At 35.0% G+C, this 25,216-nt stretch overlaps 1 protein-coding gene across 2 annotated transcripts in view; it reads left to right on the top strand.

Annotated features, from left to right (window-relative positions):
- Window positions 1-25,216, top strand: part of gny (ALG6 alpha-1,3-glucosyltransferase garnysstan) — a 69,249-nt gene that overhangs the window by 33,433 nt on the left and 10,600 nt on the right. For both annotated transcript variants that reach the window (XM_076451088.1, XM_076451089.1), the window contains exons 8-12: window positions 7,961-8,096; window positions 8,616-8,701; window positions 12,390-12,474; window positions 13,109-13,179; window positions 23,248-23,316. In XM_076451088.1, the coding sequence (XP_076307203.1) occupies window positions 7,961-8,096; window positions 8,616-8,701; window positions 12,390-12,474; window positions 13,109-13,179; window positions 23,248-23,316 (447 nt within the window). The remainder of the gene's footprint in view (window positions 1-7,960; window positions 8,097-8,615; window positions 8,702-12,389; window positions 12,475-13,108; window positions 13,180-23,247; window positions 23,317-25,216) is intronic.

Below are 25,216 nucleotides of genomic sequence, written 5' to 3'. Positions count from 1 at the left end.
CGTCAAAGCCAGAAGGAATCTTGGATTAAGTTCACAACTAGCATATCTTCTGCCATCAGTTTCAAGGTCAGATGGGACAGGATTTGAAAGGTCAGTGGGCACTACAATTCTGTCCCCCTCTCCATCTTACTCTCTGATGGCCAAGAGGTAGTTGATGTCCAGAGCATCGCCAGTACTCGAGGTGAAAGCTTTTGCCAGGTATCTAGTACTTCTGCTTGTTCCTCCACCTTCTTGGGCATCAAGACTCGGGCAGAGCGTTCACTTCTTTCCTTTCGTACCGACTGTCTTTTTTACTATAATTGTCCCTTTACACTGGTGGAACTGAAAATAGCCCTTCATCGGTCTGGCAGTACATCTGTTGGACCTGATGATGTACACTATGACATGCTGCGCTAACTCTCTTCTGCTTCTCTAGATATTCTTTTAATTGTTTATAACTGGATCTGGCAGGAGAATGTTTTATCTCATGCCTGGTGCCAGGCTATTATCTTACCTTTCTCTAAACCTGGGAAAGATCCCAAGATTCCTTCACACTACCATCCAATTGCTTTGATGGAGCTGTCTCTGTAAGACCTTAGAGAGGATGGTTAATGCTCATCTTGTTTGGTTCCTCGAATCAAACAACCTCCTCTCGCCCACCCAGTATATGTTCTGACGACAGTTTTCCACCATGGACCACCTAATTTGACTTGAAAAGTCAATCAGAGAAGCCTTTCTCAAATGCCAACATCTTGTTTCAATATTCTTTGACATTGAGAAGGTTTATGACACAACATGGAGGTATGGCATTTTGCGAGACCTCCATATATATGGGTTACGTGGCCATTTACCCATGTTTATTAAAAAAATTTTTAATGGGCAGGAGATTCTAAGTTCATGTGGGTTCGACACTTTCCCATTCTTTTGTACAGGAAATCGGGTCCCTCAGGTCTGTGTTTTGAGTGTCACAATTTTCAGTATAAAGATAAATGCCATCACTGAACAACTCCCTCTCACTGTTACAAACGGGCTCTATGTTGACGACTTTCACATCTCGTGCCAGTTGTCGAACATGAGATATATTGAGCGGCAACTACAAACTGCCCTCAATCATGTACTGAAGTGGACTACGGCAAACGGCTTTAATTTTTCTCTCTCTAAAACCGTTTGCATGCACTTTTGCTGCCAATGGGGTATCCACCCTGATCCTGAACTCTGTATCAGTGTAGTTTTGCTGCCAGTGGTCCCTAAGAGCAAGTTCTTGCAGCTTATCTTTGACCATAACCTAACCTTTATACTACACTTAAAGCAGCTATGGGTCAAATGCACAAGAGCACTGAACATCGTCCATGTCCTCTCTACTGCCAGTTGGGGAGCAGATTGATGTTCTATGTTAAAGATATATTGTGCTCTTATTCGCTCAAAACTTGACTCTGGATCAATGGTCTTTGGCTCTGCCAGTCCCTCGGGCCTTAAAGATGCTGGATCCTATTTATCATCAAGGACTTCAACTCTGCACTGGGGCTTTCCGCACCTCTCCAGTTCAGAGCTTATACGTGGAATCTCACTAACCTTCTCTGCACCTTCGCCGTTTGCAACTGTCTTTACTGTATTCTTCGAAACTTTGCTCCTTACCTAAGCATCCCACTTGAGGATGTGTTTTCCTTCCTCGGTGGGCCTTACGTTTTCAAAACAGACGATTTGCCATTGCTCCTTTTGGCCTTCGCATCCAGGTGCAATTCGATGAATTGGATCTGCCCTTGGAAAACATTGCAGAATCCACTAGTCAGCCTTTCCCCCCATGGCTTATTACAGCCCTCAAATGTGACCTTTCTTTAAGTCATCTGAAAAAGGCAGATACTCCCAATTGGAAGTACCGTCTTTTATTTACTGAACATCTTTCGAACAACCGTTTTATTCCAATTTATACGGATGGTTCAAACTCAGATGACTCTGTGGGCTCTGCCATGGTTTGTTGGGGTTTGGTGGTTGCAGAATCCCCCTCTACAGCTTCTGTGTTCACTGCTGAACTGTACACCTTATTACTTGCCCTGGCTCATAATGAAGCTGAGCAGTACCCTGACTGCACTATTTATACTGACTCCCTTAGTTCTCTGCTGGCCTTGGAATCACTTCACGTTGGCTCATACCCTGTTCTCGCTGATATTAAAAACTGACTGGCCCATTTCTCATTAATATCTACTTCTATCCAGTTTTTGTGGATACTAGGCCACGTTGGTATTCGCGGGAATGCGCTTGCAGACATGGCAGCTAAATCTATCTGCTCTGGCACTATCACCACTGTGCCTATTCCGTACATGGACCATGGTCCTGTATTCAAGGCTCGGCTCCATGCCAGCTGGCAGTCCACTTCGAGTGAGCAACATGACAACAAGCTTTTTCAAATAAAACCCTATATTGGGCTTTGGCCGTCTAGCTTCCGTAAGGTTCGGAAGGAGGAAGTTGTTTTAACTAGACTTTGCATTGGTCACAGTTTTTTAACTCATCGTTTTCTTTTATCTGGAACTGATGCACCAATGTGTAGTTTGTGTAACACTCAAATCACTGTATGCCACATTTTACTTTCCTGCCATCGTTACGACTCTCAACGACAGCACTATTTTAAACATGTTCTCTCCCAGGGTTTGTCTGTAACATTGGGCAGTGTTATTGGCGATGGTGACACTGTCCACCTTGATAACGTTTTTAGTTTTTTAATGGTTATTAATCTTGTTAACCTCATTTAAGTTTTTGATATTTATTCATTATACCTTTTTAATTGTGGTTTCCTTTTCAGTCTCAATCTCTCTAGTTCAATTTGATATTATAAAATGGCCAGAACATTAAATAACTCGACACCAGGACTGGAAAGGCCAACTTCAGGTGACTAACACTGCTGTTTGAACTACCCGTTAGTCATCCTGGCGAGTTGCTATTACACTTTTGCTGTATGTCATTTAACACTTTTATTACTTTACCTTTTAGTACTGGCCATAATGACACATAATCCAGAACCAGGACTGGAAAGACCAACTTCAGGTGACTGACGGTGGTTTTGTACTTACCTGTTAGTCTTCCTGGTGGGTTATGATCATTACCATTCTGCTACAGGAAGTCCTTTACAACTTTGTAGACTGGATGTCACCATTGGTTTTATGCCATTTTATGTTTTAATTGCTGTTTTGTTTTTACCTTTGTTTCCTTTTACGAATTTTACTGCATTTACTTTACCTTTTACCTTTTTACAGGACATTTGGCTAATTTTTAATACGATTTTGCTATATGTTTTTTAACACTTTTCTTATTTTACCCTTTGATAATGGCTGTTATGACAACATAACCCGGAACCAGGACTAGAAAGGCCAACTTCAGATGACTGACGGTGGTTCTTGTACTTACCTGTTAGTCTTCCTGGTGGGTTATGATCATTACCATTTTGCTAAAGAAAGTCCTTTACAACTTCTCTTACTCTGCTTTCTCTCTTAACATTGTAGACTAGGTGTCAACATTGATTCTATACTTTTTCTGTTTTTCAATGATGTTTTGTTTTACCTTCATTCCCTTTTATGTATTTTACTACATTCAATTTATTTTTACCTTTTTACTGGACGTTTGGCTCAGATAGCCTAGCTGCTTTGTGCCATTTCACACTAAATCAATCAATCAATCTTGCGGTCTTAGTTTTGCTGCATTTTCTTTATTTTTGCTTCACTCTCAACATCTTCACATTCTAGCCTATCATGTTCTTGGTGTAATGGAACTCTAAGCTGACTCTCTTTGTCAGTATTGTTACTTATTTCACATGAAATGAACCCTTTCCCCTTTGTTTTTTTAGTGGATTTCCACACATTTGGGTTATTTGATGACTGATGCATTTGCTACATTGATAGTCTTCCTCTCTACTGATTGTCAGTTCTAGATTCAAGTTCTCTGGCAATGAATGCACTGACTCAGTTTTAGGAGAACCTCCGCTTTTATGAATACCTTGCTTTATTCTGTGGGTCCTTTTCAAGATCAGCTACTCAAAGTGTCAGGCTCTCTTCATTATTTGACTTAGCCTGCTTAACCACAGTTTCCTCTGTTATGTTAACTTTCTCAAAAAGAACTACAGAATCATCTTTATGGAAAGCTTAAAATGACATTCAACATTTACTCTTTCATAATTAGCTCTATCTCAGTCTTTTCTCTGAGAAACTAGATTCTTTTCAAGCTCTTAGAACCTTGCGTCTGTACTCTAACAAATTCTCTCTTGCAGTTGGTGTATTTTGTTTATTGGAGTGTTTTCATACATCTTAAAGTAAACTAGTAACAAAAAGTTTATTCTAAAATTGTTGAGATCTAGATTGAAAAAGAGCAGAAACTAGAGTATTTGGATGGGAGAAAATTTGTGTTACCCATTCTTTCATCACATCTCTCATATACTTCACTCACAGGATGGGTGCATATATATGTTGGGTTACTATTTGTTAAAGTTGGTTTTCACTTCCAGTGGGGCTGTAACTTCTGGGTGAGAGATACAATTTCATCAATTTATTTGGTTCTATTCTGGAGGGAGCCACAATCTTATAGACATTACTTTTTTAAGCAAGATAAGTCATAACCAAGATATTGCACAGTGCAGTAAGGGAGTATACAGTAGATTATCTATTTCTATATAATGCAGATGATGGATTACTGATCAGAGGCCATGATTAGTACTTTGAACTGTAACTAACCTATCATGGATCACTTCCTGCTTTTGGTATGAAAAGGCACATTCTCAGGAGTGGAGAAATGTTTGATGTGCAGGCTGGTTGTAGGCACACTGTGGTTTACAAGCTGCAGCTGACAGAGAAGAAAGAAATGATTTTGTGGCCTGTTTTTCAGATGTTAAGGAAGGTTAGCCAAACCTGAGGTATTTTTCTACTTGATTAGTGAATGGATTTTTGTCTTTATCCTTTGGTTGGATTTTGCTGACATATTGACATAAATGCTGCTATACGAGGGCTGTTCAAAAAATATGCGGACTGACGTCATAAAACAAAATGTACTTTATTTAGAAGTTACAGGTCTGGGACCCCTTCAAAGTACTCTCCTCCCCAATGCACACACTTATCCCAATGGTGTTTCCACTTGTTGAAACAGTCCTGCTACGCTTCTTTTGTAATGTCCTCCAGCTCTTTCATTGCATTTGCCTTAATCTCGGGAATCGTCTCAAATCTTCTTCCTTTCAAGGGTCTTTTGAGTTTGGGGAACAAGAAAAAATCGCAAGGAGCAAGGTCAGGTGAGTAGGGGGGTGGGGAAGAACAGTGATCAAGTGTTTGGCCAAAAACTCACGAGTTCTGAGCCACAAATTTTGCAGCAACGTGCTGCATATTCAATTTTTCGGTCAAAATCTCGTAACAAGATCCAACTGATATCCCACACTCTTCAGCAAGCTTTCTGACAGTCAGACATCGATTTGCCCCGCACCAGGGTGTTGATTTTGTCGACGTGTGGGTCGTCAGTTGACGTGGAAGGATGTCCAGGATGCTCATCATCTTCAATGGACTGCCGACCATCCTTAAAACGTTCATGCCACTTGAAACATGCCGTACGCTTCATAGCAACATCACCGTAAGCCATGTTAAGCATACCAAAAGTTTCAGTCGCAGATTTTCCAAGTTTAACACAAAATTTCACAGCAAGTCGTTGCTCCTTCAGGTCATTCATTCTGAAATCCGCCAAACGAAAAAAAATCGCACTTCACTTAAAACCACGTAGCTAATACACAAATGAAGATATCTACAATCGGGAAATGGCGTCGTAATCAGCTGATCTGTGCGAACCTAGCGACACCAAGGGGATTCCCCTGGAACCAACTGGAGCCGCACAATTCAAACAGTCTGCATATTTTTTTAACAGACCTCGTATACAATTTACAGGCTGCCATTTTTAGCCAGACCCATCCCTACATAGGGATTGCTAATGTACTCTCTGATTTTAAGTTACATCTCATCAAAATTCACCAATTGGCTATCATTTTGACATCTCAATTGCCAGTACCCTTTAGTGGTTGCTCTACAAGCCAGAATGTAAATAAATTTGGATACTTCCTGAAATTTTTATTTACATCATTATGCCTTTGATTATGGTTCTTGAAACTAAATGGAATCCTTTGCAGGCAAGTTATTCTCTGTTCCATGTTTGATTGTCACAAGAACCCACATTGCTGATGAGAATGATAAGCTAGATTTTGATATGAAGTCCAACATTCTTTAATAGTTAGAGACAGCTGGCTTGTAGAATCATTTTATATAAAACATTAAATAAGTGTTTAAAACCAGGTCTCTTTATAATATGAAACTCCATGTTTGAACAGATTTGTCTGATCAGTACTATTGTATATTACATCTACATCTGTGATTGTCCTGGGTAAAATTGAACCCTTAACACTAATGCTACATGAGAAGGTGGTGCCCTCTGGAAATGGGAAGAGAAGTTTCAGGAGGTACCTTTTTCATTTCTGTGTGTGTGCCCTTGTGTATCGAGACGAGAGGATCCTTCTCCAGGTGATATCTTTTAACTCTGATCAGGATAAATATAAAGCAGTACAGTGTCCTGATCCAGTTTTGTGGCTTGGCCATCCTTGTTGGATGTGAACTTGAGGGGTCTTAGTCTCGGTAAACTGTCATCCAGTCTTAACAGTTATTATTGGTTTTGTTTTTCCCAGAATCTTCCTCTAGAGGACAATTAATTGTAATTTGATCCTGAATACCAGTTATCTCATTTGTGACTACATCTGAAAGTTTCATGGTCTCACAGGTAAGTACATGTAATTTTACTACCCATTTTATGTATCATTTAAAGGTTTTTGAGGTAAAAGAGATACACAGCTGAGATTAATGTATTTTCTGAGTATTTTCATTTGATCCAGTATTTCACAAGGCTGGGACATTTCAGTCAGTTTCCCATGAATAAGGGGTGTTTAATCTATTTTCGTTCTGGATTCGTTTCATCTGATGACCTAGTGGTCCTTTTAGTCCTTAGTTCCCTCTTTATCTCAGTGTGGATAGCTTGACTATTTATTTTTCAGTGGGAAGACTGGCTGTCTTTATATTTTTATAATTAAAATTCATTTTAAACAATAACTTACTCTGAAATACATTTACATCTATCATCCTATAACTGTGATATGTAATACCTGCCACAACTGCATCTACAAAGTCTGGATTATGGCAGAGAAGCAGAGCTTCTGAACTTTCTTCTGACACCAGCAAAATAGGCCACATGGAAGGTGGATGAATAGAGAGCTTGTGAGTAAGTTAACATATGCTCTGTCTCTGTATTGTGTCAAAGTCATTCAAGATTTTAATCTTGCGTTTGTTGATAGCAACTCATCAAGGAAGAACATTTTATATTTCAGAGGTATGTATTTGTATGAAATTCTCTATTAATTCTAAGCATTTTAAATTAAGAATATTAATCTTATTTCTTTCTAAGATTATACACCTAACTGTATAGTGTTCCATTTTATTTTGTACTCATATCAAAGTATTAAATGCATAATTGTAACATTTTAATGTGTTCTTTTGAACATTGTAATTAATGACTGAATTTTTAAATAATGTTTTTCATTTAAAAATAAATTCATGTTAACTCTTATTGTTGTAAAAAACAAAACATTTTTAGTGCTTTTTATAGGTGGTAAAGCATTTATTCACATTTATAAAAGTTTTAATTAGAAAAGAAAAGAAGGCTCATAAGTTGCATTATAGTATATCTGGTGAATGTAGGTTAGGTTTTAAGGTATGAGATCAATGTCACCTTTTTTTCTTGTAATTGACTTTTTCATTTGAAAGTACCGTGGATGCTGAACTTTAAGTCACTGGTCAACTAGCAGTGAATAGCAATTCATTATAATGAATTGTCTGTAATCTAATCAAAATGTGTGTGATAAGTATTTGTAGTTTTTGTTCTACTTTAAACAATGTCTTAAGTACTAAAATAAACTTTTTCACAGCATTATGAAGGTACTGTTACTAGGAGCTGTTGTTATTGGTGCTACTACACTCTGTTGGGCACCATTTCTAACAAAACTTGACACATCCATTCAAGTCCTTAGAAGACTTTTCCCATTTGACAGAGGTCTTTATGAGGTAGTTATAATTTATATCTACATTTACATTATATGATTATAAACTTTAAAAATTTTCCATGCTGTGTAAGACATTGCTAAACATCATTTTAGAAAGGTTTGTTTTGTAAATATAGATGTGTTTTGGCCACCCATACCAAAGTAAACATCTCTTCTAGTTTTCACTGTTTTATTGCAGTTTTATTGTGTTCACAACATATCCTTTATTATAATTTGTAGGGCTCTTCCAACTATGAGAAGTATTTTCAGTCAGTATAAATATTGTAAACATTGTTGTTATTGACTTATTCTAAGAAAATAAATTTTTTGGGGGAATGGGAGGGAACTTTGAGATTTTGAAAAACTCCATAGAAAATTGTTCTGCAAGGTAGTTGATAAACAGTTGATAATCCTAAATAACACCATGTGGAATATATTGTACAAACAAATTAGTATACTTAGAATGGGTTTTATCAAAAACATTTACTTTAATGCTTTCTAAGTTTTGTTCATTTTACTATTTCTTTTTTTTTACTTGCAGGACAAGGTAGCAAACTTGTGGTGTGCTCTCTCAGTAGTCATGAAGTTGAAATCAAGATTTTCAATTCCAACTTTAGCCTACATCAGGCAGGTTTTAATTATTGTATATTAACATAATACTAAATTTATAGTTGTATACATGTTTTTTTAGTAAGGTCTCATCTATGTTTAGATTGAATCTTTAGCTGTGGTCAAGTGTCTTGTACAACAGCTCTAAAGGTTGTTTTTTTGTTTTTTTTTTATCCAAGTCTAAACTTTTAGCTCATATCTCCATCATCTCTTGATCAATTTGAGATTAATTACAGTTTGGGACTCAAAACATCAAACCATTTGGTGTATTTGACCATGCTTGAGATCTCCCAGATTAATTTATTATAATAAATTTGAGTCAGGGTATGTACATTCTCTCTTCTTGGTATTGCTGGTGCACAAAATATAGCTAATGAAAAGGAAAAATAGTCTCAAACATTAATTCACTTCAATCCTGCCTAAAAGTATCTTGAGTGCCACAACTATTGAGGATTTTTTCTTGTTACTTTTGATTTCCTAAATGTCAGAATGTTGAATTTGTTAGTTATCATAATTAACATTTTTTTACAGTAATGTTTTTTATTGAAGTGTTTCATTATAGAAAAAAATTCATCTTTCTATTATATTGTCTGAAAATGTTTTAGTAGTGCATATATGATTAGTTTCTTTTAGAATATCATCATATAATGTAAGGTACTTTGCTGAATCTTTTCTATCTAATAGTTTTGAAGCAACTGCATGGATGGTTTTTCTAGCAAATTGAAAATGAGTAGCATTCCTGAAATGCAACCTATAAATAGTTTTCCCACTGAACCTTGACTTTTATCAGTTACTGGAATTTTTTGGGCCTTCACAGTATCACCATCTCTGAGTGAAAATGTTGCATATTATGTACTGTCTTAATATTTGGTTAATTGGCTTAACAAAACCTAGTGGCTAGACTACTTAGTCTGAATTCAGGGATTCATGATTTGTGACCTGTTGGTGCAAAAATGCACTACAGATTTTCAGGGTCATGGGTGTGTTCTTAAGATTGGTAGCAAATTCCACTATTCAAACAGCTATGAGTAGTTCAAGATTTTGTGTTTAGTGCTGTTGACGAGCTGCCCTACCTGTAATTTATCAGTTCAAAATTAGGAATGGAAATTTTCAAGCAGCCTTTTGAATATCCCTCTTAGTTTTATTATAGGTATAGTTGAAAGTGACAGATATTTCAGTATTATGTTGTATAAAACACACACCATTATTGTATAAAAATGAATTAATGTTTTTCTGAGACTTCTCTGGTCATTTTAGGATCATAAGTACGTGTATAAATGTGTGTCTTGTACACCATCTAATTTAGCAGCTTTAATGAATGATTGCTGTAATGACTTAAATGTATTACCTAATTAATATTTGTAATTTCATTGTATATTTTTCTTATCTTTTCTTTGTTAAATATTCTTAAGTTAGCTAAACACTAGAATATTGTAGAAAAGCTAAGGTTTTATATTAATCTCTTACCATTTACTTTGTTAATTATGAGAAACCCACTTGAAATAAATATATATCTTAGAATGGCTGGTATGGGTATTAACACTTTTACTGATGAACAGAGAGCAACATTTCGACCCTCCTAACCTGAAGATGACCTAGGAAGGTTGAAACATTCTCTGCTTCTCAGTAAAAGTGTCAATACCAATACTAGTAGCCATTCAGAGATACATTTGTTTTATTTTCACATGAATATGAAAAAGTTTTACAATTTAATATCTGTTCAGTTAAAAGTTGTTATATAGACCCAAAATGTTACTGACTTGTCACCAGTTTCTTATAATAGTTGGCAATTCTGAACCTTGGAGACTCTGATCTGAACTATCTTGTGTGTCACATAAGTTGCCTCTTAACCCTATTGCGATGAGTAACTGGTCAGAGGTCATGTCATTGTGATTGTTGACTTGCATTGAAAATTTTATTGAACTATTATTTTATGAATTTATGTCGACAAGTCTGGTACTAAATTATAGAATATAATTCAAATTTTAGTATTATACATTATTTCATTTCTTAATTTAAAAGTAAATATTAAAAGAACATGCCTAAATATTAATTTTTGAGTCACATAGTATGTTGAATGCAGCACTGGGTCAACTTGGATGTTTGTGATGTCAAGATACTAAGAATATATTTTATTATGAATTAGGACCTCGAATTACCAGTGTTAACAAGCTATAATATTAAAATAAGAACATTATATCTTTTCATTTTGCTGAGATATGATTCATGTGCTGAATCAAACAGAATGGCCCTATTCACTCTTTACATTTTTGGAAACAGTCCCTTATATACACTTACTTCAATACATGAATAAGCTGTTGCTTAGAGTGCCCCCTAGTGGTTTTCTCAGCCATTGTAATGTGTTAGAAGCCGTTTCATTTTTTTAGACCAAGATTTCAAGGGGTAAGTTGTATCTTTAATTTACTACAAATTTCTTTCTTTTTCAACCTAATTACAAGTTAGTTATTAAATTTGATAAATTATTGTGGAATACTATGGTATCAATATAGTAATTTATGACTTGTTTGGGTTATTCATCTCGTATATTCCACATGCAAAATTTTAAAAGGCTTAACAACCTAGTACAGAGGTTGTACCTACAAGAGATAATTATTTGCTTTACTTCTTTATTTATTCTATATTTTAAGAAAAATAAGTTTAATAACTTATTTCAAAATTGTAATAATGAATAATTTATAATAATGAAATGTGACCGGAAATTATAAAATACTAGTCTACTAAAATGGTCACTTTGTAAAGACTAAAGATCAGTTTATATCATTTCATATGGTAACCTGAGTGAACAAGTGCCAGGTTGGTGTAAGTTCTGTACTGTTAACCAGGTATGACTGGAAGGTCAGTATAATAAAAAATAAATATATAACATTATGAGACATAACCTATTTAGACTAGGCATTTGTATTTTTATATTAATCATTCCAGAATGAAATAACTCAATTTGTATTTCCTTTTTTTTATGGTGGTTATGAGGTCAGTCATATTGATAGACCACATGTAGTTAGGTAATAAAAAAACAGACAAAATATAAGTTTTACTGAAAAACAAACATGAAATTTATTCAGAAGGTTTTGGAAATTACACAAATTGAAGTTTCTCTAAGAGAGAATAGATTTTAATCATAACATGAAAATTACTTAACACTTGGACTAGGAACAAAACAGACAACATTTTCACAAACAAATCTTTATTAAAAGTCTATCAAAATTTGTGAAGATACACTTGCATATATTGTGCTGAATCTGTTGCAAAATGGTTAAAATATCAAATTATTGTACCATTAATTCATTTGCAAAGAAACTGGCATCTGTGAAGTTCATTGTTAGTCACAGAATGTATTTTGTGAGCAGTCAGTTTGATTTTAAGCACAAGAATGATCCTGCTGTTGAAACTAATAATGAAACATTTTAAATTATATACTTTTTATTTATTTTCTGATTTTAAGAAATTCAAAAGTATAAAATAAAATTATCATGTAATGTTATTTGGTGCAGTTAAGAATTTTGGTACAAGTATTGTGGTACAACAAATGATTTAATACAAGCATCATGGTATAATGAAAGTATGTAATACAATCATTGTGGTGCAATGAAGGATTTTGACACATTTGAAAACTTGAAATATTTTGCTGAGTCTGTTAATTTTTTCTACAGTAAATTAACTGATATATGTGTATTTTCACTTCTAGCGGGTTTACTACTCTGATAGCCATGATTCCGTCCTCTTTTCATCTTCTCACAAGACCAACCCTTCAAAGATTCAAGATTGCTTTGGTAAGTGTTACAAGATATTTTTTGTACTTGAGAAAACATGCTTAGGTAAAAGACAGACTGAAAAATGTACCTACAGAAAATAAATTAATATACAAAAAACACCTTTGATCTTAAGAAAAATATTTAGGTGTTGATCATATGACATCTGTTAATTTATCAAGGAAATTGTTTTTGATAATTATTTTGTACGAATTTTGGCTTATGTTATATAGTAATATGTGTAACATACTTGAAGTTTGTTCTCTTTTGTCTTATTTGTTCATCCTGTTAGCTTTTGTACTGACACACATGTATGTTAGTGACTGTATGTCTTTTAGTAATATTACTGATGTTTATATAACAAGTAGTTTTTATGAATTGCAAAAGAAAACATGGTGAACAGGTTCAACTTTCATCTCTTATCAACAGTATTCAAATTTTAGGAATTTCATGTGCTACATGTCATTTGGATGTTTACCTTTTTCCACAGACTATGTTGAGAATTAATGGTTTAGAAATAATTATAAATCTTCAAATATTTACATTTATAATTTGTTTTTTGTAAGAATACAAAATTCTTAGGTATTTAGTTTCAGTTCTGTTTAGGTAGAACAAAGTTTATTGCATTCAAGTTTTATAATTTTTTTCTTTCCAGATTAACTCATCAATGATATTCTTTCTATTTTCCTTTCAAGTCCATGAAAAAAGCATACTTTTAGCTGTCCTGTAAGTACATATTCCATCTCTCACATGTTTTTGATAACATATTTTTAAAGACACTTCCATTACCAGAAAGTTGAGCTTTCTTAGCTTGCATGCTTATGTCTTTTGTGTTTGTATAATCTCTTAAGCCTGTTACTTGAATGTAAGATCATATTTAATTGTATAATACCTTCTTAAATCAGTTTTTTTGAGTAAAGGCAAGTGTTAAAATTAATATAGACATAACACTAATAGAAATGAAACAGTTTTTAAGTCAATAGGTCTGAAATAAATGTCTACTGTTTATGAGAAATATATAAGCAGATTGCTTACATGTTAGTAAGTATAAACTGAAACTGTTACATTTGGTAGTTTGGAGCTTAATGTAATACTAATGCTTAGTTTTAATTGGAACATATGGACAATTCAAAAACTTGTCAACAATAAAAGGTATAGATAGTAATTTGGTTAGTAGTTAAACATTGACCAGTGTGTTGATCTTATAATTTCAGTCTGAAGTATAAGATATAAAATAGATGACTTAATAGAGTTACTGGAAGGAATGGAAGATTTTGATATGAGAATAACTGAAACATGATTAATCATAAATGATTTCGATTACAGAAATTTCTTTTTACACACAGGGTTACTGGCTATTTTAATAGGGCTAAAGTATTTACAGAGTGGGGGAAGAGTGGCTTTATATGTAAAGTATGAGTTACATCCTGTTGCAGTTAAGGATATTAAAAGTAATAGCAAGGAAATTGAATCCATTTGTGTTCATATCAATGAATATAAAGAGAAAAGGCTTTTACTGGAAATATGTTACAGATTATCAAATGATACTAATGAAATTAATGATAAACTTTACAGTGAGACTAAGATTTCAGCTGTTAAAGAGGTCATAATTATGGGTGATTTTAATTTCAAATATACAGATTTAGAAATAATAGTTAAACTATAAGGAAGAAAGGTTTTTGAAAACTGTTCACGATGGCTTGGAACCTACTGGAAACTGCTATTTTAGATCTAATGTTAACTTTACACTCTTGATCATTTCTGTATTTAGACATCAAGGAACATCTGGGTGCAAATGATCTTTGATCTATTAGGTTCAACATTTTGCTGCATATGAAGATGAGGAATAATGATATTTTGGTTACAAATTTTGAAGGAATTACAACAAGAATTATATGTTGTAAGTTAGGCAGCTGATTTATTTGGTGATCAGATATGGACATTTTTTAAATATTCAGGGTAAATATATTTCTGATAGAAATAAAAGGGTAGCTGCAAGTAAGAAACCATGTTAGCTCACAAAGAGTTTGAGATAAAAGTAAAGAAAAGCATAAGAAACTTAAATTGACTTGTATGACAGGAGATTTAGAAGATCAAGGAAATTGGTGAAACAAAAAAAATTAGGACATCAAAGAGGCTGTATGATTAGGGGTTGTATGAAAATGTAACAATTAACAGTAAGGATTTCTTTAAACACATCAAGGGTAAAATATGTCAGGAAGGGGGTAGGATCCTTGAGGGATGATAAAGGAGGCTTGTATCTGATGGTTGATTATGAGGCTGCTGGATTATTAAATTTTTATTTTTTACTAATGAAGATTTAAGCAGTATTCCACATTTGGGACAGTTGGAAGATGAAAGTGAGATCAAACAAGATGCCCCTCGGTGTGGATTCCTGTACATGGTGAAGGGACCTCTTAGGGAAGGTTTTGTTCTTTCAGTTTACTTCCTCTGGGATCTAAACAGTCACCCATGTGTTTGCCATGCATGGTGATGTGCGAAGGGAAGGAGAGGATCTTGGTGGTTGAGGGGTCCAACTTTAATACACACTTTGGCCTTGAATTCCTGTAGATGGGCAGCCTTGGGGTGGTCCCACCTGTGAGTCAGTTGGCTGGTCCACTTGGGTTGGGGACAACCAAGTACCAGTGTTGGATGTTCTAAACAGGTGTTGTATACATTGTATCTAATGCTGCCCTGTCCAAAATCAGTAAAGAAGCTTTGATCTGGTAACATATTGGTGGAAACATCCACATCTCAACATAGTGAACTCCTTGCATTCAAAGGCAATTGGGAATTTACTTTATGAGGTTATACTTCATGCTACTTTGAATTCATCACGAGGAGTTATTGTTGAGAGGGATTTGAAGAACATCCCAGAGTCTGAGATTCTCGCTGGATTCTCCACCCAAGGAGTTTTTGCAGTGAGGTGTATCTCCACTCTCAAAGATGGAATTACGATGCTGAACAATGTCTTCATTCTGATAATTACATCACACATCCACCTGCCACCATCAAGGCAGGTAATCTTAATTGCAGGGTATGGCCATACATTCCAAACACTTTCTCTTTTCAATACTGGTTCTTCTACTTATTTTCATGCACCTATTCAGTCTTTTATTGCTATTGATCTCTCAATTTGCTCCCTTTCACTATTCTTCCATATTTCATGGAGAGTTGACAAAAGTCAATGAGGCAGTGATAATTTTTCTATAATTTTGAGAGAGACTGGCTGTGGTCGATGCAACCTGACCTGTGTGCTCCAGTGGAAGCTGATTAAGCAAACTGGCCTTCTTTCACTGCTCTTCCAGAACTTGATCCTGCCATAGACTGTAAGCCATCAATAGACAACTGTGTGGCAGCAGTAACTGACTGTATTATACAAGCAGCTGCTCAATGTATTCCTAAAACCTTGACACGTTTTCCACAATATCCTCAGCCATGGTGGAATCTTGCCTGCCACATGGTACAGAAGGCTCAAAAACAGGCTTGGCATACTTTTCATAGGTATCCCACACAATCACACCTCATCGCTTTCCAGCAGGCCTGGGACAAGATTTGAAAGGTCAGTGGGCAATATAATTCTGGCCAGGAAGTAGCTGATACCCAGAGCATTACTGATACTCTAGGTGAGAGCTTTTGCCATGTATCTAGCTTCTTCCTGCACCTTCTTAGCCATCAAGACTTTAGCAGAGCAGTCACCTCTTTCCTTTTGAGCTGATTGTGTTTATGACTATAATCATCCTTTTACACTGGTGGATCTCAAACTGGCACTTCATCAGTCTAGCAGTTAATTGGTTGGACCTGATGATGCACACTGTGAAATGCTGCACCATCTATCTCCTGCTTCTTTTGCTATTCTTCTGATTGTTTTTAACCATATCTGGCAGGAGATTTTTTTTTATAACTGGTGCTAGGCAATTGTCCTACCTTTCTCTAAGCCTAGGATGGATCCCAAGATTCCTTCAAACTACCATCTAGTTGCTTTGACGAGCTGTCACTATAAGAACTTAGAGAGGATGGTTAATGCTCATCTTGTTTGGTTCCTCAAATCAAACAACCTCCTTTCGCCCACCCAGTGTGTGTTCCGACGACAGCACTCCACCATGGACAACCTTATTTGACTTGAAACGTCAATTACAGAAGCCTTTCTCAAATGACAATGTTCTTTGACATTGAGAAGGCTTATGATACAACATGGAGGTATGGCATTTTGTGAGACCTCAATACATGCGGGTTACATGGCCATTTGCCCATTTTTATTAAACATTTTTTAATATACAGGAGATTCCAAGTTCATGTGGATTCGACAGTTTCACGCTTCTTTTACAGGAACTTGGAGTCCCTCAGGGCTGTGTTTTAGGTGTCACACTTTTCAGTATAAAGATTAATGCCATCACTGAACAACTTCCTCTTTCTGTTGCAAATGGGTTCTATGTCGACAACTTTCACATCTCATGTTAATCGTTGAACGTGAGGTATATTGAGCAGCAGCTACAGACTGCCCTCAGTCATTTACTGAAGTGGACCACAGGGAACAGCTTTACCTTCTTTCTCTGAAACCGTTTGCATGCACTTTTGCCACAACGGGGTATTCACTCAGATCCTGAACTGTGTATTGGTGAAATTTTGCTCCCTGTGATCCCTGAGACAAAGCTCTTGGGGCTTATCTTTGACCGTAAGCTGACCTTTATATACCACACATCAAGCAGCTACAGATCAAATGTACAAGAGCACTGAACACCCTCTGTGTTCTCTCTTCCACAACTTGGGGAGTGGATCAATGTTCTGTGCTAAAGATATATCGTACTCTAATTTGATTGAAAATTGACTATGGATCACTGGTCTATGGCTCTGCCAGGACTTCAGCCTTAAAGATTCTGGACCCCATTCATCATCAAGGGCTTTGGCTCTGCACTGGGGCTTTCTGCACCTCCCCAGTTCAGAGCTTATACATAGAGTCTCATGAATCTTTTTTGCACCTCCAACGTTTGCAACTATCTTTACTATATACTTCAAAATTTTGTCCCTTACCAAAGTATCCCACCTGGGGTTGTGTTTTTTCTTCCTTGGTGGGTCATACTTTTTCAGAACAGATGATCTGCTATTGCTCCTTTTGGCCTTCGTATCCAGGTGCAGTTGGATGAATTGGGTCTGTCCTTGGCTAACATTGCTCTATCCACTGGTCAGCCTGTCTCACCATGGCTTCTTACAATCCCTAAATGTAACCATCTTTAAGTCATCTGAAAAAATCAGACACTCTTGATTGGAAATACTGTCTGCTATTTGCTTAACATTTTTTGAACCATCCTTCCATTCCTATTTATACAGATGGTTCCAAATCAGGTGTGTGTAGGCTCTGCCATGGTTTGTTGTAGTTCGGTGTTTGCATGCAGAATCCCTCTACAGTTTCTGTATTGACTTTTGAACTGTACAGCATTATTCTTGCCTTGGATCAAATAGAAGCTAAACAGTACTCAAACTGCACTATTTATACTGACTCATTTAGTTCTCTACTGGTCCTGAAATCACTTCACTTTAGTTCACACCCTGTTCTTGCCAATATTCAAAACCGACTGGACCATTTCTCTTTAACATCTACTTCTATCAAGTTTTTCTGGATACAGGGCCATGTTGGTATTCGTGGGAACAAGCTTGCTGACACCACAGCTAAATCTACCTGCTTTGGCACTATCACTACTGTGCCTGTTCCATACATAGACTATGGTCCTGTATTCAAGGCTCGTTTCAATGCCAACAGTGACTTGTAGTGAGCAACGTGAAACAAGCTTTTTGAAATGAAACCCTGTATTGGACTTTGGCCATGTTGTTTCTGTAAGGATTGGAAAGAGGAAGTTGTTCTGACTAGACCATGCATTGGTCACAGTTTTTAACTCATTGTTTTCTTTTATCTGGGACTGATGCACCAATGTATTGTCTGTGTAACACTCAGGTCACAATAAGCCACATTTTACTGTCTTGCTATCATTATGACTCTCAATGACAGCACCATTTTAAACAAGTTGTACCCTAAGGTTTATCCACAACATTAGATAGTGTTATTGGTGATGATGACACTGTCCATCTTGGAAATGTTTTTAGTTTTTTAAAGGCTTAATTTTTTTAATGCTGTTTAAGTTTTTTTTATTTATACATTAAACCTTTTTTTTAATGTGATTCTCTTTTGAAAATCGAAAGTCAATCTAGTTCAATTTGAAATTAGATAATGGCCATAATGTCAAATAACTTGGAACCAGGACTGGAAAGGCCAACTTCAGGTGACTGATGGTGGTTTTTGAATTTGCCTATTAGTCTTGCTGGCGAGTTATGATAATTATAGTTATGCTACAGAAAGCCCTTTACAACTTGTATTACTGTAGTTTTTCTCTTACCATTGTAGACTAGATGTAAACATTGGTTTTAATGCTTTTTTTTAAATTTTGCTTTATTTTACTTTAAGTTACTTTTATGAATTTAACTAAATTTTCTTTAATTTTAACTTTTTACCAGATGTTTGGTACAGATAGCCTAGCTGCTTTGTGCCATAAAACATCAAACCAACCAACCAGTCAAACTGCATAACTGCATTAATTCTGAGCTGGTTAAAAGAAATGTTGGGAAGTTTAAAAAACTATAAGGCTCCTGGGCCAAATTTTCCTCAAAGGTTTTGAAGGAGGTTAAAGATTGGATATGTGAGCTGGTCTCTACTTTTTTTCTTTTTTTTCAGTTTTTGAATAGTGGGCAGTTACCAGAGGATTGGAAGTTTGGTATGTAACTTATCTTTTCAAGGAAGGTGATAAAAATAGTCCCACAGTAACTATAAATCCATTAGCCGTACATCAGTTATAGGAGAAGTTTTGGGAAGTCTATTAAAAAATGCTTTAGAAAGTAATTTAACAAAGTTTACATTCTTTAAAGAAGTCACTGCTTATGTAGATAAGGTTAAAGGTAATGATTTGGTGTTTCTGGATTGAAGATTGACTGAATGGAAGGGAAGAAAGCAGAGGTTTGTTACAAAGGGAGTTTCATGAAACTGGATTAATATCAAAAGTGGGGTACCCCAGAACTCAGTCTTGGGACCTTTGCTCCATTTGAGTTACATCAATGATGTAGATGAAGGAATAGTCAATAAATTACTCAAATTTGCAGATGATATTAAGGTCTGGGGAGTTGCTAGCTGTGAAGTGGATGCTGTTGATTTACAAAAGGATTTAAATCATTTACTAAATTGGGCAAATTAAAGGCAGATGGGTTTAAATTATAATAAATACAAGATAATGTAAGTGGGTTAACATAATTTGAATTGTAAGTATAATTTGAATGGGAATAACCTTGACAGTGTCATAAAATAAATGGATCTTAATGTATTGGTCAATTAGTCTCAAAAGCCATCCAAGCAGTGTGCTCTTGCTTGTCATTGAGCAAATAGGATTTTAGGATGTATGTATGAAAATATTTAATACAACTCTAAAGAGGTTAGAATTTCATTGTCCAGGTCACTGGTTAGCCCAAATTTTATTATAGCATCTTCAGTCTTGGTCTTACCTTAAGAAAGACATTGAGTTGTTGGAAAGGATTCATAGAAGAGTTACTAGAATGGTGCCTGGTAGGAAGGGATTGTTATGAGGAGAGGTGGAAATATTTCAATTTTTTTCTTGAAAAAGTTAGGAATAATTTGATTGAGGTGTATTAAAATTGTAAAAGGAATTGATAGTGTTTATGCATCTTTTTTCATATTTAACAGCGAGAATAATTGGTCTAGGGGACAGATATACATTTTTACTAGGTAGGAGTCATCTTCAGCTAAGAGTTTCATTTTTCTAAAAGATTAGTTTGCTTTTGGAATTGGTTGCCTTCAGATGTTGTAGAAGCAGTAAATTTAAGTGCATTTAGTAAAAAGCTTGATAACTATATTAGTGATAATGGCTGACTCTAAGATTTGATTGTTTTAAAGTTTGTTTAATTTAGAACAGTGGATCCCAAATTTTCTCAGTTCACAGCACCCTTAAGTGTCTTAGCAATTTTTTCATGGCACCCTAGGCAAAAAGAAAAACTTAACAGTTTCATTTATTAAGTAGTTAGGTCCTAACAACTTGAGTTGCCCTAACAACTTAGTGGCCCTTTGAAAGAATAATACATATAAATTGAAAGTAAAAATAAAATTATTTCATTTTAAATAACCACAATTACTATTGGGATGTGTGTACTTTGCCACCCTCATTTCATGTTTTACATTGATTTTCACACAGTACTTGCTTTTTATCACAGCAACTACTGAAAACCTAGTTTTGCAGAAATATGATGTCACAAATTGAATTAGAATTTGCTGAGCTTTAGCACTTAGCAGCAGATATTCATCTTTTACTGACATCCAAAACTTGGTTAGTTCCACGCTGCAAAATTTTGTTTTTAAAGTCTTGTCACAAGACAGTTCATTAACATTTTCTCCTTTGGTAGAGGTGAATTCAGATGAGGTCTTAGCCTTGAATGGGTTTTGGATCCATACAAGTTTCTCCATATCTTCTGGAAAGTAATTTTCAAATTGATCACCAAGTTGTGTTAGGTGTTCCTTAAAAAGAGATTTTAGTTCGTGGACCAAATCAATTTCATTGGATGTAACAAACTGCTGTAACAAGGGGAAACGGTCTTTGCCATCATCTTCATTCATTTTTCTTCTCTGTAGTACTAACTTTTTTCTGAAGGCTGAAACTTCTTTGAGAGTTTCAAAATATGTGTTGCTTCCCTGCATAGAGAGATTCAATGCATTCAGTTTTTGAAAGAGATTTCACAGGTATGCTAATTTTCACAGAAAATCAGTATCCAGGAAATTTTTAGCACATTCGTGTTCTTCAAGATAAAAGTATAGTTCCTGTCATAATTTGAACACCCTGGACAGTACATTCCCATGGGAAAGCCATCTCAAGCTACAGTAGTACAACAAAGATGTGTACTCACGTCCCATATCCTTGCACAGTTTTTAAAAACACCTTGGCCTTCAGTGGCCAAGTTCTTATAAAGATCACCACTTTTAACACACTTTCCAGAACTAGGTTCAATGGATGACTCAGGTGCTTTGATGCAAGGGCTTCCCTGTGGATTGTGCAGTGGGTTCACAGTGCATCAAGAGTTTTGCTTCATATGGGTGTCTGCAATCCTCCATAACAGCTGGACATAGAGTGACCACCATTGGTACAGACGTCAATGCACTCAGTCCAGTCTAAGTTGTTTTCATACATAAAAGTGTCAAGGACCTCAAACAAGTTATGAGTCTTATGCAGAAAAGGTCTTTCACAATTTTGTCACCATTCACAAACCATTTGTAGCAAATCAGGTGAGATCCTTGTTACTATTTGTTGCCTTGTCTAACTATAACCAGAATTCCTTCCCTTTCACTTTTTCAATTTGCTGATCATTGAGGTCTTTGGCCATGTGTTGGATTCTATGACTGATAATACTATTGGATAAAGGTACCTTTGAAAGCATTTTTCTTGCAGATTCATCAACCATAATGTTCACCGTATCCACTGTAGCTGGTAAAATCAGTTATTCTGCAATGGTGTGAGGCTTTTTACATTTCACAAGTCAATATGTTACCTTGTAGGATACTAGCCAAGCATTACTTGATATTGATGCTTATTTCAAAAATGTACCTTTTTGTTCTTTCAATTTTCTGGTAAAATAATCATGGAATTTACTAGCCATGTTAGGATGATTGGTCTGTAAGTGGCATTTTAGCTTAGTTGGAAGCATGTACTCTGTAGCCAAAACTTTTAGATATAATACACACTGAGACACTCTTCATGGTTGACATATACTGAAGTATCATAAAACTAAAGCCAAAATCTAGATAACTATTGTCATGTTTCCGATATTTGTTTCTTCACAACTTTGCCACTGGTCTGTGGTTCACCATCCTTTTCTTCACTCCCACACTTCTTATTAATGTTCAAAAATCTTTCCATATTTATGCACAAGGACTAAAAATCAACAAAATAATTCATAAACTTTACTAAACCTCACAAACACTTGATCACAACACCCTTCAGTTATTTCTATTACTGACGGACCTGGAGAGTTGACAGGTATTTACATACAAAATCTAAGAAATGAGAAAGTTCAAGAATGTACTGGCGTAGCTGAAAATACAGTAAAACAAAAACATATCTCAAACTTTTGAGGATGGCATCAAAAGGAATGTAGCTCAATGTTAAAACTGTGAACTACCTCAAACTAGTAGTTTGTGCAGTGTCCAACAGATGTCTATTGCTGTGTTTCCCTTGAAAATTTTAAATATTCCAGGGTGCCACAGTACACAGTTTGGGAACCACTGGTTTAGAGTATGGAATACAAGATGGACCAGTAGTTCCATGCTGTGTCAAAATGTTATTTGTGACTTAAACATGAATATTGATAACCCATTGTTTAAAAAGAAATGTTTAATAATTTTATTTTCATACCTGGTACTTAAAATTGCATAAACTTTGTGTCATTGGTTAATTAATTCATTTTTTTAAATTTATAAAATAACAAGCATCTAAAAATGTATTTTTTTGTTAAATATGTTTTGATGTTATGAAAGTATCTTAAACATTTAAAAAAAATTAAAGAATATCTTAAAGTATATTTGTTGTCTTGCAAAAGGCCAGTTTATTTCACAGACAGTAGGAACTTGTGTTTTAATAGCATTATTATATGCTATGAGATTATTTTAAATATAAAAATGACTTGTCAAAAGATAGAAATGTATAATAGATAATGTGACCTTTTTAATGAATATTTCATGTTTTTTTTAATTAGGCCAGTCAGCCTTCTGATTCATGAACATCCACTAGTCACTACCTGGTTCCTTACAGTTTCCACTTTCAGGTAGAACAGTTGCCTTGTTTACTTTAAAATAAATGTAGTATTTTTTTGGAAAAGTTTGCTCTTAGTAAGTAGTGGGCAAGATTAATCTCTAAGCATAAATATAATACAATATTGCCTCTCGTGATCTAGAGCTATCTTGATCTTCATCTGCCCTATAAGCATTGCTAAAACATTTTCATGATCAGCACACCAGTCCATATACTAGTCACTTTCGCAACATTTCTGAACATTTACACATCAGGTGACCACTTTCTATAATAGTATTGTGCTACTGGTATTGGTGCTGCTAGTTAGTTCCCTCTGCTATTCTTACTGAATACTCACTTTCTCGATTAAGATAACATTGTTTAGACATGTTTTTTCATGTCTGTCTCTGTCTACTGGTTTTAAATGTGCTTGTTTGTCATATTAATTTGTTCCAACAGTTTTATGTTAATATATTTACATTCACTTGTTTTAACAATTTTTTTTCCTTTTATCGACTTACAAGAGATCTTAGTATGAATTTGTGTTCAAAGTATTTACTACATAAATTACTGTTACAGTCAATAACATCATTGGTATCACTTCTCGGAAATTGGGTTCAACTTTATGTGCAGAAGGGGTATAGGCCTTATTACCCAGAGAACTAGATTCATGTGATAGTCTTGTGATTTCTTCTTCTTGTCAGTGTGACAATGTTTCTGAGGGAGAAGACAATTTTGGAATCTTCTTACTTTAGTCTGTCACATACTATTCTCCTCTTCAGGAGTTGTCATCAGTTGCTGTGCCACCACATTATCCACTTTGGTGGATTTGTTCTTCTCCTCCTTTCTTCTTATTGCATACAGTTCTCCTTGGCCACATATGGTAAATTTTTCAACATGTACACTTTACACCTGGTTGATATCTCCATGGTAGGCACAGCTCAGATGCCATTTTTTACACACAGGAGAATTCTACATTTCATATCATCAGTGCTTGGACTTTAGTAAGTTAGATATTTGTCTATCCTTTGTCATCTAAGTTACTTAAGACAGATTGTAGGTTAGATGTTTATTATTGCCTTTTATTTGTTAGGTAAGTTTAATCATTTTGAACATTCATTAATATTTTTTACATTGTAGCCTCAGCAAATGTTGTGGGTGTGTTAATTTGTTATTAATAAATACTTTAACTAGGTATGTTGAAATTATACATACTTTATATGAACAACTTTATAAAAATGAAAAGCAAACATTTTACTTGTAATATTAAACCTCTTTAAATCTGTCCTCGCAAATCAAACTGTTACACCCAAAGTTACAAGAAAGTTTTCAAATATACGTAGTCTATAGTTACTATTGCTACAATGTGCATGTGACTTGAAACTGATTACTAAATACATGACAAATATAGTCTGATACACAAATACCTCCTTCTATTGTAAATTACTCAAAATGTTAAAGCAGGAATATTCTATCCAAATAGAACAGAATATATGTATTTAGCTCCTACAATAATTCCTTTTTTAGTAGTGATTATATGTGATATAAAACACCAAAAGTGGTGAAGTGTATTTATGTGTATGTTAATGAAGAACAATGGAAAAATACAAAAATATTATAAACAGTTTTATTCACTTCAAATAATAGATTTTGAACAACACACAATTTTTAATGTCACTTTCATTTCATTGGTTATTTCATTGAATCTTTTGCAGAGCTGCTTGAGGGTTATCTGCACTAGTCATCACTAACTTGTAAATGATAGACTAGAGGTAGATTACTCTTTATCAATGAATAGTGAGATTAGCCGTCACATTATAACACTCCCACAGTTGAAAAGATGAGCTTGCTTGGTAGATTGCAGCTGCAATTTGAAAGTCCAGTGTTTCAACCACCAGTTAATTTTATGTCTATTTGTTATTTCTATATTTCAC

This window comes from Tachypleus tridentatus, chromosome 8 (genome assembly GCF_004210375.1).
Source record: "Tachypleus tridentatus isolate NWPU-2018 chromosome 8, ASM421037v1, whole genome shotgun sequence".
Classification (NCBI taxonomy): domain Eukaryota; kingdom Metazoa; phylum Arthropoda; class Merostomata; order Xiphosura; family Limulidae; genus Tachypleus; species Tachypleus tridentatus.
The sequence above is the reverse complement of the archived record's forward strand: the minus strand, read 5'-3'. Positions and strand labels throughout refer to the sequence as shown.